The sequence below is a fragment of the Mustelus asterias genome, chromosome 18 (genome assembly GCF_964213995.1).
Source record: "Mustelus asterias chromosome 18, sMusAst1.hap1.1, whole genome shotgun sequence".
NCBI classification, from domain to species: domain Eukaryota; kingdom Metazoa; phylum Chordata; class Chondrichthyes; order Carcharhiniformes; family Triakidae; genus Mustelus; species Mustelus asterias.
In genome coordinates this window covers 9450061-9464778 of record NC_135818.1, presented here as the reverse complement: position 1 = coordinate 9464778, position 14718 = coordinate 9450061, and the positions used below count along the sequence as shown (strand labels likewise).

At 46.1% G+C, this 14718-nt stretch overlaps 1 protein-coding gene across 1 annotated transcript in view; it reads right to left on the bottom strand.

Annotated features, from left to right (window-relative positions):
• rab15 (RAB15, member RAS oncogene family) overlaps positions 1-13682 on the bottom strand; it is a 177540-nt gene extending 163858 nt beyond the window's left edge. Inside the window, exon 1 of the mRNA XM_078233398.1 lies at positions 13559-13682. Within this exon, the coding sequence (XP_078089524.1) occupies positions 13559-13682 (124 nt within the window). The remainder of the gene's footprint in view (positions 1-13558) is intronic.
• Positions 13683-14718: the final 1036 nt, after the last annotated feature.

Below are 14718 nucleotides of genomic sequence, written 5' to 3'. Positions count from 1 at the left end.
CTCAGGACACTAAGGGCAATTTTAGCATGGCCAATCAACCTAATCCGCACATCTTTGGACTGTGGGAGGAAACCGGAGCACCCGGAGGAAACCCACGCAGACACGAGGAGAATGTGCAAACTCCACACAGACAGTGACCCAAGCCAGGAATCGAACCCAGGTCCCTGGAGCTGTGAAGCAGCAGTGCTAACCACTGTGCTACCATGCCGTCCATGCTTTTGTAGTTTCTTGCATTCTTGGGCAGAGGAGGAGCCATACCAAGCTGTGATACAAACAGAAAGAATGCTTCTATGGAGCATCTGTAAAAGTTGGTGAGAGTCATAGCTGACATGCCAAATTTCCTTGGTCTTCTGAGAAAGTAGAGGCGTTGGTGGGCTTTCTTAACTATAGTGTTGGCATGGGAGGGACCAGGACAGGTTGCTGGTGATCTGGACACCTAAAAACATGAAGCTCTCAACCATTTCTACTTCGTCCCCATTGATGTAGACAGGGGCATGTTCTCCACTACGCTTCCTGAAGCTGATGACTATCTCCCTCATTTTGTTGACATTGAGGGAGAGATTATTGTCGCATCAATGCTATGTCTGAAATATTTAATGCGTATCTTTTCTCTGGTTACGGATTCTGACTGCTGTGCTGCACATCTCTTTCATTTGAAGTACCTGGTTCAGATTATTAGTCGTTGTCAGTTTAATATTTCATTAGCTACGTAAAAGCGGGATCTGTGCCGGTTGGGTAATTTCAGGATCAATGCGGCACTGAAATCGGGATCGGCTTTGGGTAACTCGTAACAATCTCTTTGGAAATATTTCCCATTTTGTCGACAGTGCAGCAGAGTCAAAAACCTTTGGCACTGATCCACATTGTGTCAGAGACTTATCACAAGATAGGTGACATGCCAATTCCTCCCCTACTGTGAGCTAAAGTAAGAACGCATTTTCTGCAATAAATTATTCTGAGTTTTAAAACCCAATATTTAAATTATATCATTTTCTGATGTGCAAACTCCACTGCTGGGAGTTACAGACCCACGGGGAGAGCTAACAGTGTTTACAATTCGAGCTAAACCACTGAGGAGTAAATGCAGGTATTTCAGTGCACCGGTACTAATGGAAATGTGAAACCCACGCTCCCAGAGTTACTGCGCTAGATCAAACTTGGGATCGCTAAATATTTTTGCCCCGGGTAGCCTTTGTGATAAACAGATCACCTGAGTCAGAGAATCATAGAATCGCGACAGGAGGCCATTTGGCCCATTGAGCCTGCACTGACAATAATCCCAACCAGGCCCTAACCCCCATGTATTTACCCTGCTAATCCTCCTGACACTAAGGGGCAATTTTTCAAGGCCAATCCACCTAACCCGCACATGTTTGGAGGGTGGGAGGAAACCAGGGCACCCGGAGGAAAGCCACGCAGACACGGGGAGAACATGCAAACTCCACACAGACAGTCACCCGAGGCCAGAATGGAACCCAGATCCCTGGCACTGTGAGGCAGCAGTGTCAACCACTGTGCCACCGTGCTGCCTATCATAGAATCACTACAGTGCAGGAGGAGGCCATTCCACCCATCAAGCTGATTTAATGAGCACTGCGTTTATATTGTGACAACACTGTGCCTTTAAGAAATGTATTTAGGTCATGTTTCTTGTGCAGGATTTTGTTTTGACAGGCAGTTCTATGTATCGGTGCAGTTTTGTCTGCATCCGACAGCCCAAGTTGTTACTGCAGCAGTATAATTGATCGTAATTGCTAAAATGTTTGCTTTAATCCGGACTAATGCAGGTTGTTATTTAAGTGTTTCCCCCTGGGGTTTTTCAGAGCAGGGCTTGATTAGGTTTTGACAGGAAAAGTCATGTGACTGGGCGGGGCCAGGTGCAGAAACCCAGTTCAGTTGCTGCATAGGCTCTGTAGACAGAAGTAGCTCTTTCTCTCTCTGGAGATGGGAGACTGGGATCTGCCAGAAAATACGTCTCTTTCTCTGATGTCCTGCTGCTTGAAGGTAGATTTTGCCCTGGAAACTGCTGTATGGGAGTCAGGAGGCAGGTGTTTTTCTGGATCTGTACAGAGGGGTTAAAAGGCTGGAAATCTCACATCCACGTGAGCTTATCTGTTTTTGGTGCGAAGTGATTCTGAAGTATGGAATGGGGATATGGCTTAAATTGGAACTATTGAGATAGATAGCTGTTAAGAATTATACTTTGTCACGTTTAACCACTTCAATTAGTAAAAGTAATGCTAATTCTTTTTGTTATATTCTAACTGTGTTCTTAATTTAAGTTTGTTTTTATAAAAACTTCCTAGTGGGTCAATAGAATCATGCCTGGAGCGGGACACCTTATGCTCACCCTAATGCCAAACTCAACAAAAAAAGGTTGGGGACAAGGCTAATTTCATAATATACCTTGGAGTTTTTGATCTGGTCCTTAACAACATGATGGTAAAGTAAAAAGTAAAGTTTATTTATTATTCTCACAAGTAGGCTTACATTAACACTGCAATGAAGTTATTGTGAAAATGCCCTAGTCACCACACTCCGACGCCTGTTCGGGTACACTGAAGGAGCATTTAGCATGGCCAATGCAGCTAACCAGCACGTCTTTCGGACTGTGGGAGGAAACTGGAGCACCCGGAGGAAATCCATACAGACACGGGGAAGAACACGCAAACTCCACACAGACAGTGACCCAAGCCGGGAATCGAACCCGGGTCCCTGGCGCCGTGAGGCAGCAGTGCTAACCACTGTGCCACCGTGGTGTAACTGTTTTTTGGTTACTCAATAGAGCAACTGCATTTTTGATTTGATTTATTATTGTCACATGTATTAACATACAGTGAAAAGTATTGTTTCTTGCGCGCTATACAGACAAAACATACCATTCATAGAGAAGGAAATGAGAGAGTGCAGAATGTAGTGTTACAGTCATAGCTAGGGTGTAGAGAAAGATCAACTTAATGCAAGGTAAGTCCATTCAAAAGTCTGACAGCAGCAGGGAAGAAGCTGTTCTTGAGTCAGTTGGTACGTGACCTCAGACTTTTGTATCTTTTTCCAGACAAAAGAAGGTGGAAGAGAGAATGTCCGGGGTGCGTGGGGTCCTTAATTATGTTGGCTGCTTTGCCGAGGCAGTGGGAAGTGTAGACAGAGTCAATGGATGGGAGGCTGGTTTGCGTGATGGACTGGGCTACATTCACGATCTTTTGTAGTTCCTTGTGGAAGATTGAAGATTACTATGCCAGGTGTACCACTCTAATCTCTGTGGACAGATTTAATGACCACATGCGGGAAAGCAATTTCAGAAAACTACTTAAAAAGCTGCCAAAAAAGACGTTTCTCTCGGAATATTTGAGTGGGAACTTTGATTAATTAAAAAAAAAGGTGTCAAACTGATTTTTCTCAGTGAAAATATTGTGATGCTGCACAGCTTTAGAAGATGTCTGTTCGTTATTCATGGAACAAATGTGATTCATTTTGGGGTGAGCTTGTGTTAGGGGTGCCAATTCTGGATGGATGTATTCCATTGGACCTAAATGAGAATATCCCCCTGCCACAGGATGGCCAGCATGTTCATTCTTACTGCCTTTCCACATCAGTTGCAAAGTTTACACCCTGTTCATTACTCGACCCAATGATTCTTGACTGTCAAACGACCTTTATTGCCAGCCATCTGAACCTGTAAATGCAAAGACTTGGAGACGGTGGGGATTTGGAGGGGGGGGTGGGGTGTTGGGATGGGAGATGGGCTAGTGAGAATGTTGTAACAATGCTAATCACAGTCACAGCAATAATGTGGTAACAACAACATAAATGCATGAGACAGCACGGTGGCACAGCGGTTAGCACTGTTGCCTCATAGCTTCAGGGATCCGGGTTCAATTCCAGCCTCAGACGGCTTTCTGTGTGGAGTTTACGGGGATAAGGGCTGGGTGGGATTGTTGTCGGTGCGGGCTTGATGGGCCAAATGGCCTCCTTCTGCACTGTAGGGAACTTGTGATTCTATGACCACTATTCTTATAAATAATAACCAATCAAGGGAATGAGAAAAATCACCATTACTTTTCTCAAAAACTCCAGCCATGGAATTTCTTCCACGTTTCTGAGGCAATGCACATACTATGTGGAGTTTGCACATTCTCCGATTTGTGTGGGTTTCCTCCAGGTGCTCCAGTTTCCTCCCACAGTCTGAAAGACGTGCTGGTTAGGTGGATTGACCATGCTAAATTGCCCCTTCGTGTCCAAAGATGTGCTGGTGAGATGGATTGGCCATGTTAATTTGCCCCTTAAGTGTCCAAAGATGTGCAGGTTATGTGGATTGGCCATGCTAAATTGCCCCTTAGCATTCAAAGATGTGCAGGTTAGGTGGATTGGCCATGGCAATTGTGCAGGGTTATGAGGATAGGGCTGGAGGGAGGGCATGGGTGGCATGCTCTTTCGGAGAGTTGGAACAGTCTAAATGGGCCGAATGGCCTCTTTCTGCACTACAGGGATTCTACGGCTCTATCCTTTGCTGTAAGTCACCATTCAGCTGAAATATTCCAAATTACCCCACTTGGCAATAACGTTTCCAGGCAGATCTGGAAGTAGGGCTAGTGTCTCTCAGATCTGTGACTTTACTGCTGAAAAATTTGGATGATTTTTGAAAGCTAATTTGCAATTCAATCATCTCTGAAAATAGTTCAACTTGTGACTTCTTCATTACTGGTTTTGGGATATTACTAGACCAAAAAAAATTGGCTGGAGCAGGCAACCTACATAAAACCATAATTTAATTTGGTAAGAATTTATAGAAGTATTTTAGGGGAGTGGATAAGGGTAGTATTATTTATTAGTATCACAAGTAGGCTTACATTAACACTGCAATGAGGTTACTGTGAAAATCCCCCAGGTGCCACACTCCGGTGCCTGTTCGGGTACACTGAGGGAGAATTTAGCATGGCCAGTGCACCTAATCAGCCCGTCTTTCGGACTGTGGGAGGAAGCTGGAGCACCCGGAGGAAACTCATGCAACACGGGGAGAATGTGCAGACACCACACAGACAGTGACCCAAGCCGGGAATTGAACTCAGGTCCCTGGCGCTGTGAAGCAGCAGTGCTAACAACTGTGCTACTGTGCTGCCCATATATAAAGATAAGCCATTTTCTTCCCCATTGATGACACTTGTGGTTTCAAGTCTTAGGGTTTTCCTGTGTGTGAGGAGAACAGAGAACAAAGAACAAAGAAAATTATAGCACAGGAACAGGCCCTCCGGCCCTCCAAGCCTGCACTGACCTTGCTACCCGACTGAACTAAAACCCCCTCTCCTTCCGGGGATTGTATCCCTCTATTCCCATCCTATTCATGTATTTGTCAAGACACCCCTTAAAAGTCATTATCGTATCTGCTTCCACTATCTCCCCCGGCAGCGAGTTCCAGGCACCCACCACCCTCTGTGTAAAAAACTTGCCTCCTTTAAACCTTGCCCTTCGCACCTTAAACCTATGCCCCCTAGTAATTGACTCTTCCACCCTGTGAAAAAGCTTCTGATTATCCACTCTGTCCATGCCCCTCATAATCTGGTAGACTTCTATCAGGTCGCCCCTCAACCTCTGTCGTTCCAGTGAGAACAAACCAAGTTTCTCCAACCTCTCCTCATACCTAATGCCCTCCATACCTGGCAACATCCTGGTAAATCTTTTCTGTACTCTCTCCAAAGCCTCCACATCCTTCTGGTAGTGTAGCGACCAGAATTCAACACTATATTCCAAGTGCGGCCTAACTAGGGCTCTATAAAGAAGATTGGCTGACAAAACGCAATGAGGTGTCTATAATGTTAATTCACCCCCACAGCTTGTTCAACACCTTTGCACAATGTTTAAAAGGCCAGCACTTGTGTTTCAGACGATCAAAAGACAGGAATAACAAGATCACATGTGTCTGTTGAACAGTAGAAACGTCAACAAGGCTTTTCTTTCTCTCATAGAATCACAGGCCGAATTTTACCATCCCGCCCGCCGACAGGTATCAAAGCGGGCGAGGGATAGACCATGGGAAGGTCCTTTGACCTCGGGTGGGATTTTATGGTTACGAGACGAGTGAGGTAATACAGTCCTGCGCATAGATCCTTTACGGTGCAGAAGGAGGCCATTCAGCCCATTGAGCCTGCACCAACAACAATCCAACCCAGGCCCTATCGCCGTTACCCCACATATTTACCCTGCTAATCTCCCTGAAACTAAGGGGCAACTCATCATGGCCAACCAACCTAACCCTCACATTTTAGGACTGTGGGAGGAAACTAGAGCACCTGGAGGAAACCCACGCAGACAACGTGCAAACTCCACATAGTTACCCGAGGCCAGAATTGAACCAAGGTCCCTGGCACTGTGAGGCAGCAGTGCTAACCACTATGCCACCATGCCACCCTCTCAGTCAGATACTTCACACATCAAGAGCCTTGCTTCAGTATTACCAGGTTGGAAAACTAAGAAATTCACATGACCAGTTTCCATATTCCTTAAATATTATTCTCGCTCCTTTCTCAAAGGCCCACATCCTACCCGGTGGAATTTAGCAACAGTCAAAGTTTAGGGGGCAAAGATGGCAGCGGTACTACTGGAGGTTAGTAATCTGCAATCGTTACACTCCACGTAGGGACTGATAACTTTTTAATATAGATGATTTTTTTTCCCAAATGACGAACGAGCAAGATTTTACATTTTAAGTCTTTCACTGTAACAAACTAAAATCAAAACAGATCAAACATTAATTAACCTGCAACTAATACAGCAAACAAAAGAGCAGGTGTTTTTGCAGTAACAAGCTAACGCAACTGAAATATATCTTAAATAAACATTTTACTTTCTACCACATTTTTGATAGGTATGTAGCATTAAAGTTACATGGTTACTCCCAGCTCTCCTGTGGGGGTCCACTTCTCGCCACCAGACAAGAGTGAAGCTTTCAATATCCTTTGACAATCATTCTACTCCACCCCAGACACGATCATCACTAGCAAGATACATCTCATCAACTCCCCATTCTTAAGATTTTCAAAAGCTCTGCCTGTTCTGTTTTTTTTGGTGTGGAGATGCCGGCGTTGGACTGGGGTAAACACAGTAAGAAGTCTCACAACACCAAGTTAAAGTCCAACAGGTTTATTTGGTCGCAAAATCCACAAGCTTTCAGAGCGCTGCTCCTTCGTCAGGTAAGTGGGAGTTCTGTTCACAAACAGGGCATATAAAGACACAAACTCAATTTACAAAATAATGGTTGGAATGCGAGTCTTTACAGGTAATCAAATCATAAAGGTACAGACAATGTGAGTGGAGAGAGCGTTAAGCACAGGTTACAGAGATGTGTTTTGTTTCCAGACAGGGCAGTTTGTGAGATTTTGCAAGTCCAGGCAAGTCGTTGGGGGGTTACAGATAGTGTGACATGAACCCAAGATCCCGGTTGAGGCCGTCCTCATGTGTGCGGAACTTGGCTATCAGTCTCTGCTCAGTGACTCTGCGTTGTTGTGTGTCGTGAAGGCTGTCTTGGAGAACGCTTACCCGAAGATCAGAGGCCGAATGCCCGTGACCGCTGAAGTGTTCCCCAACAGGAAGAGAACACTCTTGCCTGGTGATTGTCGAGCGGTGTTCATTCATCCGTTGTCGTAGCGTCTGCATGGTCTCCCCAATGTACCATGCCTCGGGACATCCTTTCCTGCAGCGTATCAGGTAGACAACGTTGGCTGAATTGCAAGAGTATGTACCGTGTACCTGGTGGATGGTGTTCTCATGATGATGGCATCCGTGTCGATGATCCGGCATGTCTTGCAGAGGTTGCTGTGGCAGGGTTGTGCGGTGTCGTGGTCACTGTTCTCCTGAAGGCTGGGTAGTTTGCTGCGGACAATGGTCTGTTTGAGGTTGTGCGGTTGTTTGAAGGCAAGAAGTCGGGTGTGGGGATGGCCTTGGCGAGATGTTCGTCTTCATCAATGACATGTTGAAGGCTCCGGAGAAGATGTCGTAGCTTCTCCGCTTCGGGGAAGTACTGGACGACGAAGGGTGCTCTGTCCACCGTGTCCCGTGTTTGTCTTCTGAGAAGATCGGTGCGGTTTTACGGTGTGGCACGTCGGAACTGTCGATCGATGAGTCGAGCGCCATATCCTGTTCTTATGAGGGCATCTTTCAGCGTCTGGAGGTGTCTGTTGCGATCCTCCTCATCTGAGCAGATCCTGTGTATACGGAGGGCTTGTCCGTAGGGGATGGCTTCTTTAACGTGTTTAGGGTGGAAGCTGGAGAAGTGGAGCATCGTGAGTTTATCCGTGGGCTTGCGGTACAGTGAGGTGCTGAGGTGACCGTCCTTAATGGAGATGCGTGTGTCCAAGAATGCAACCGATTCCGGAGAGTAGTCCATGGTGAGTCTGATGGTGGGATGGAACTTGTTGATGTCATCATATCGTTGTTTCAGTGATTGTTCACCATGAGTCCAAAGGAAGAAAATGTCATCGATGTATCTAGTGTATCGCATCGGTTGAAGGTCCTGTGCGGTGAAGAGGTCTTGTTCAAACCTGTGCATGAAGATGTTGGCATATTGAGGTGCGAATTTGGTTCCTACGGCTGTTCCGTGTGTCTGGATGAAAAACTGGTTGTTGAAGGTGAAGACATTGTGGTCCAGGATGAAGCGGATGAGTTGTAAAATTGCATCTGGAAACTTGGCTATCTTTGGGTAAGCGTTCTCCAAGGCGGCCTTTATGACACACGACAACGCAGAGTCACTGAGCAGAGACTGATAGCCAAGTTCTGCACACATGAGGACGGCCTCAACCGGGATCTTGGGTTCATGTCACACTATCTGTAACCCCCACAACTTGCCTGGACTTGCAAAATCTCACAAACTGTCCTGTCTGGAGACAATACACATCTCTTTAACCTGTGCTTAACGCTCTCTCCACTCACATTTTCTGTACCTTTAAGACTTGATTACCTGTAAAGGCTCGCATTCCAATCATTATTTTGTAAATTGAGTTTGTGTCTTTATATGCCCTGTTTGTGAACACAACTCTCACTCACCTGATGAAGGGGCAGCGCTCCGAAAGCCAGTGGCTTTTGCTACCAAAAAAACCTGTTGGACTTTAACCTGGTGTTGTGAGACTTCTTACTTTTTTTTTGGAACAGAAACAGAATTCTTAAGAGCATCCTGCTTGGTTGTTTGAAGTTTATTTATTTTAAAGTTTATGTACTTATTAGTCACAAGTAGGCTTTATTTAACACTGCAATGAAGTTACAGTGAAAATCCCCTAGTCACCACACTCCGGTGCCTGTTCGGGTACACTGAGGGAGAATTTAGCATGGCCCAATGCATCTAACCAGCACATCTTCCGCACTATGGGAGGAAACTGAAGAACCCAGAGGAAACCCACACAGACACTGGGAGAACAGGGAGAAGGGCAGTACAGTAGCACAGTGGTTAGCACTGCTGCTTCACAACGCCAGAGACCCGGCTTCGATTCCCAGCTTGGGTCATTGTCTGTGTGGAGTTTGCACGTTCTCCCCGTGTCTGCGTGGGTTTCCTCCGGGTGCACTAGTTTCCTCCCACATTCTGACAGACGTGCTGGTTCGGTGCATTGACCCGAACAGTGCCGGAGTGTGGGGACTAGGGGAATTTCACAGTAACTTCATTGCAGTGTTAATGTAAGCCTTACTTGTGACTAATAAAAAAAAATTTAAATATGCAAACTTCACACAGACAGTGACTCAAGCCAGGAATCAAACCCGGGTCCCTGGTGCTGTGATGCAGCAGTGCTAACCACTGTGCCACCATGCCGCCCCCTAGTTCTGCTTGCTTTTCCACAGCAGTTGTTTGATTATTTTGGCATCCCTAAGAGCAGCTTTCCTTTTTCTGTGAGATACTGTGAAAGGTGTTAAAACTGCCACTCCACTTCAATGGGTTTTTATTTCAGTTTCCCTCCCCCACAGCAGCTGGATCACATGGGCATTTCTCCAAACTGATGTGTTTATCGGGAATTAGCTCTTTCTCAGAACATTCTGTCTTATCTTAAGCCAAAGGAGACTTTTTAAAATTCTTTCACAGGATGTGGGTGCCACCGGTTAGGCCAGAATGTACTGTTCATCCATAGTTGCCCTTGAGAAGGTGGTGATGAGCTGCCTTCTTGAACCACTGCAGTCCATGTGGTGTAGGTACACAGTGCTGTTATGAAGGAAGTTCCAGTGAAAGAACATTGATATATTTTCAAGTCAGGAGGGTAAATGGCTTTGGAGGGGAACTTGCAGGTAGTGGCTTTCCCATGCATACTCTGCCTTTGTCCTTCAGAATCATAGAATTCCTACAGTGTAGAAGGAGGCCATTTGGCCCATCAAGTCTGCACCAACTCTCCAACAACACATTTGTCCCAGGTCCACCACTGTAACCCCACACATTAATCCTATTAATTCCCATAATCTACATATTTTGGGACACAAAGAGGCAAATTCAGCATGGCCAATGCACCTAGCCTGCACATCTTTGGATTGCGGGAGGAAACTGGAGCACCCAGAGGAAACCGTGGGGAGAATGTGCAAATTCTACACAGTAACCCAAGGCTAGAATTGAACCCAAGTCCCTGGCACTGTGAGACAACAGTAACCACAGTGCCACCGTGCCGTCCTAAAACACAGTCTGGGTGCTGGACCTAGAATTAGAACCATAGAATCCCTACAGTGCAGAAAGAGGCCATTTAGCCCATCAAGTCTGTACCAATTCTCTGAAAGAACATCCCACCATTCTAGGTGATAGAGGCCACACGTTTGGAAGGTGCTGTTTGAAGGAGCATTGGTGAGTTGGTGCAGTGCATCTTGTAGATGGTACACACTGCTGCTACTGTGTGTCGGTGGTGGAGGGAGTGAATGTTGAAGGTGGTGGATGGGGTAGCATTCATATGGACTGATTTTTGAAAAATTAAACATATTTGCCTAGTCAGCATTCCTGACGTAATGGCGCATTTCATTAACTTGAAGGAAAAATACAAACAAAAAAGCAAGCTAGAGATCTGAAACAAATACAGAAAAACTGCTGGAGACATCCAGTGTGCCAGGTTGCATCTCTGGAGAGAACAGACAAGCTAATGTATAGTTCCATCATCAATACTGGAAAAAATTACAATTCTGACATAGAGACAGGGGATGCGAAATACACACAAACAGGAGAGAAATCTTAATATAAAAGCAAATTGCTACGGATGCTAGAACCTGAAACAAAAACAGAAAATGTTGGAAAATCTCAACAGGTCTGACGGCATCTGTGGAGAGAGAATGGAGCCAACGTTTCGAGTCAGGATAACCCTTCGTCAGAGCTCAAGAGAGGAATCTTGTCAGATAACAACTTTCGGAGAACGCTAAGGATTGAAAAGCGTTAATCAACACATCGACAGGTTCTCTTCAGCTGAACAGAAAGGTTTCTTTCTATAGTGCTGGCATTGCTTTACTCCTTTTCAATATGGTGACCGAACATAATGTAGTTGTGGATAACACCAACCCAATATAACAATGCCCTTGTGTCAAACACTGAGGTTCGGAGGGCATGTAAGTGTGGAAATTTGGGAGTAGACCCAGAAGACCTGGCGGCACGGTGGCACAGTGGTTAGCACTGCTGCCTCATGGTGCCACAGACCCGGGTTCAATTCCTGGCTTGGGTCACTGTCTGTGCAGAGTCTGCATGTTCTCTCCATGCTTGCGTGGGTTTCCTCCAGGCGCTCCGGTTTCCTCCCACAGTTTGAAAGATGTGCAGGTTTGCCGTGCTAAATTGCCCCTGAGGGCAGAATTTTCCCATCCCGCCTGCCACGGGAATCATTGCGGGCGGGAGGTGAACCATGCAAAGGTCCTCTGATCTCAGACGGGATTTTCCAGTCTTGGGACGAGTGTGGACAGAAAATCCCACCCTTAGTGTGGCACGATGTGTATCTTCGGGGGATTAGTGGGGTAAATGTGTGGGGCTATGGGGATAGGAAGAGGGTGGGCCTCGTCGGAGAGTCAATGCAGACTTGATGGGCCGAATGGCCTCTTTCTGCACTGTAGGGATTTTATGAAGACAGAACATTTCTAAGAATGTGCAGGGTCTAAGGTCGCTGGCACTCACTGGGCCTCAGTGTATGACGTTACTTAGCAAAAAGAGCATCATCTTCCCAGACAAATGTAAGAAAGTTGACGTGAAGCCATGGAAGCAAAGAGAAAGTGGAATGAGTCAGAAATGATGGTTGTCATGGAACAGGTTTAAGAAATCATGGTAAGGGTTTACATCTAGACTAGATGCTAATGTCTTGTTCACAGGTGAAAGCTTGGTTGGTGTAGCTCCCAGGACAGAGATAACCACTCCATGCATTTCAGCTTTCAATGAATTTTTCACAGGCTTCAATCATGATCTTGGGAGTTAGCCCCTGATTCCACACCCCGCCCCCCGCCCCCCCCCCGCAACCCCCAACATGAATTTGGAGAAGGTTGTTGGCAAAAATTATTTCTTACAATCCATATTTATAACCATGCGTCCCCAAAACCGCACACACACACACAAGTGGTTCAATAATGACTCTAACTGCCTATAGTTTACAGATGCACCATATAAGGCATCCTTTCCGGATGTGTCACAGCTCGGTATGGCTCCTGTCCTGTCCAAGACCGCAAGAAACTACGAAGCGTCATGAACAAAGCCCAGTCCATCACGCAAACCAGCCTCCTATCCATTCATTCCGTCTACACTGCCCACTTATGACTGTAACACTGCATTCTGCACTCTCTCCTTTCCTTCTCTATGAACAGTATGCTTTGTATGTAAAGCGCGCAAGAAACAATACTTTTCACTGTATACTAATACATGTGACAATAATAAATCAAATCAAATCAAAAAATCAAAAAGCAGCCAGCATAATCAAGGACCCCACGCACCCCGGACATTCTCTCTTCCACCTTTAACCATTGGGAAAAAGATACAAAAGTCTGAGGTCAGGGACCAACTCAAGAACAGTTTCTTCCCTGCTGCTGTCAGACGTTTGAATGGACCTACCTCGCATTAAGTTGATCTTTCTCTATACCCTAGCTATGACTGTAACACTACATTCTGCACCCTCTCCTTTCCTTCTCTACGAACGGTATGCTTTGTCTGTATAGCGCGCCAGAAACAATACTTTTCACTGTATACTTGTACAATAATAAATCAAATCAAATCAGGAGCAATCCCGGATCACTGCAAGCAGTTGCTTTGCAAATTCCTTTGTGGGGGGTTGGAGAGGGAGACTTCAGTTCACTGCGATGGAGTTTCAGCCTTACACACACACACACAGATAGGTACAATCGGCGTGCAATTTCTCACTGCATAACAACTCAACCCCTCCCGACTTCCAAACGCCCCAAGTGAAACTTCCAAAACAAAATCCCCACTTGCACAAAAAAAAGAATGACACTGCAAATCAGTCCATCCGTTCTCAGTGCGCTCCTTGCCCAGAGGCTGGAGCTATTGCCAGCACGGGGAAACAAAGAGGTGTGTGCTCACCGGCATCTCACAATATTGCCCACAGAAAGCACACACCTTTGTCTCGGTCTCTCTTACCTATTGTGGAGATGTGGGAAGCGTGGAACTGGTTGTCGGTGAAGCGGCAGAGGAGACAAGTCTTCCCTACCCCGGAATCTCCGATCAGCAACAGTCTGAATAACACATCATACTGTTTAGCCATGGTGCCAACAATTGAGACAAAAGTCGAGCACTTTTCTTTATCCAGAGAGCGAGAGCCCCAGCGCTGCTGCTTTATTCCTCTCCAGTCCCATAGCTGCCTGGATGCCACCCCAGGGCTTGATGTGTTGGGCTTGCTCTCTCTGTCCTCTCTCTCTCTCTCTGTGTTGCAGGCAGGGGGTGGGTGGAATTATCTGGGCATTCTCAGGCTGCCTTTCTCCTCGGAGCTATCTGGAGGACACACAGGGAGAGAGGGAAGGAGTCTTTCTGTTGCTCACACTGACAGCAGGAGGGATGGAGATGTGGGGAGGGGACTCTGTGTCTGCAATGAATGACGCGGTGAGTGGGACTCCACCTCAAAGCATCCCGAGTGTAGGAGGCATGCAGCCCTCCCCCTTCATCCCTAACCCCTTCATTGCCATTTTCCCTTAACCCATTCCTTCCATTCCCTTAATCCTTTCCTTCCATTTCCCTTCACCCATTCCTTCCATTTTCCCTTACCCTTATATTAAGTTGATCTTTCTCTACACCCTAGGTATGACTGCAACACTACATTCTGCACTCTCTCCTTTCCTTCTCTCCTATGTACTCTATGAACGGTATGCTTTGTTTGTATAGCACACAAGAAACAATACTTTTCACTGTATATCAATACACGCGACAATAATAAATCAAATCAAAAACCCATTCCTTCCATTCCCTTTGACCTCTTTTTCCTTAACCCATTCCTTCTATTTTCCCTTAACCCCCGTCCCTTCCCATAGCTCTTTTAAAAAATTCATTTACGGGACAAAGAACGAAGAACAGGGTGCACCTGAACCAGAGGGGCACCAATATCCTGGGAGGGAAATTTGCTACGGCTCTTCAGAGGGGTTTAAACTAATTTGTCAGGGGAGTGGGAAAAGGAGTTGTAGTCCAGAAGTCAGTGTTGAGGGTGGTGAGGTATTGGGGAAGGTATCAAGGTCAAGGATGGGTACCGGTAGACAGGAAGGTGGGTTGAAGTGTGTCTACTTCAATGCAAGGAGCATCCGGAACAAAGT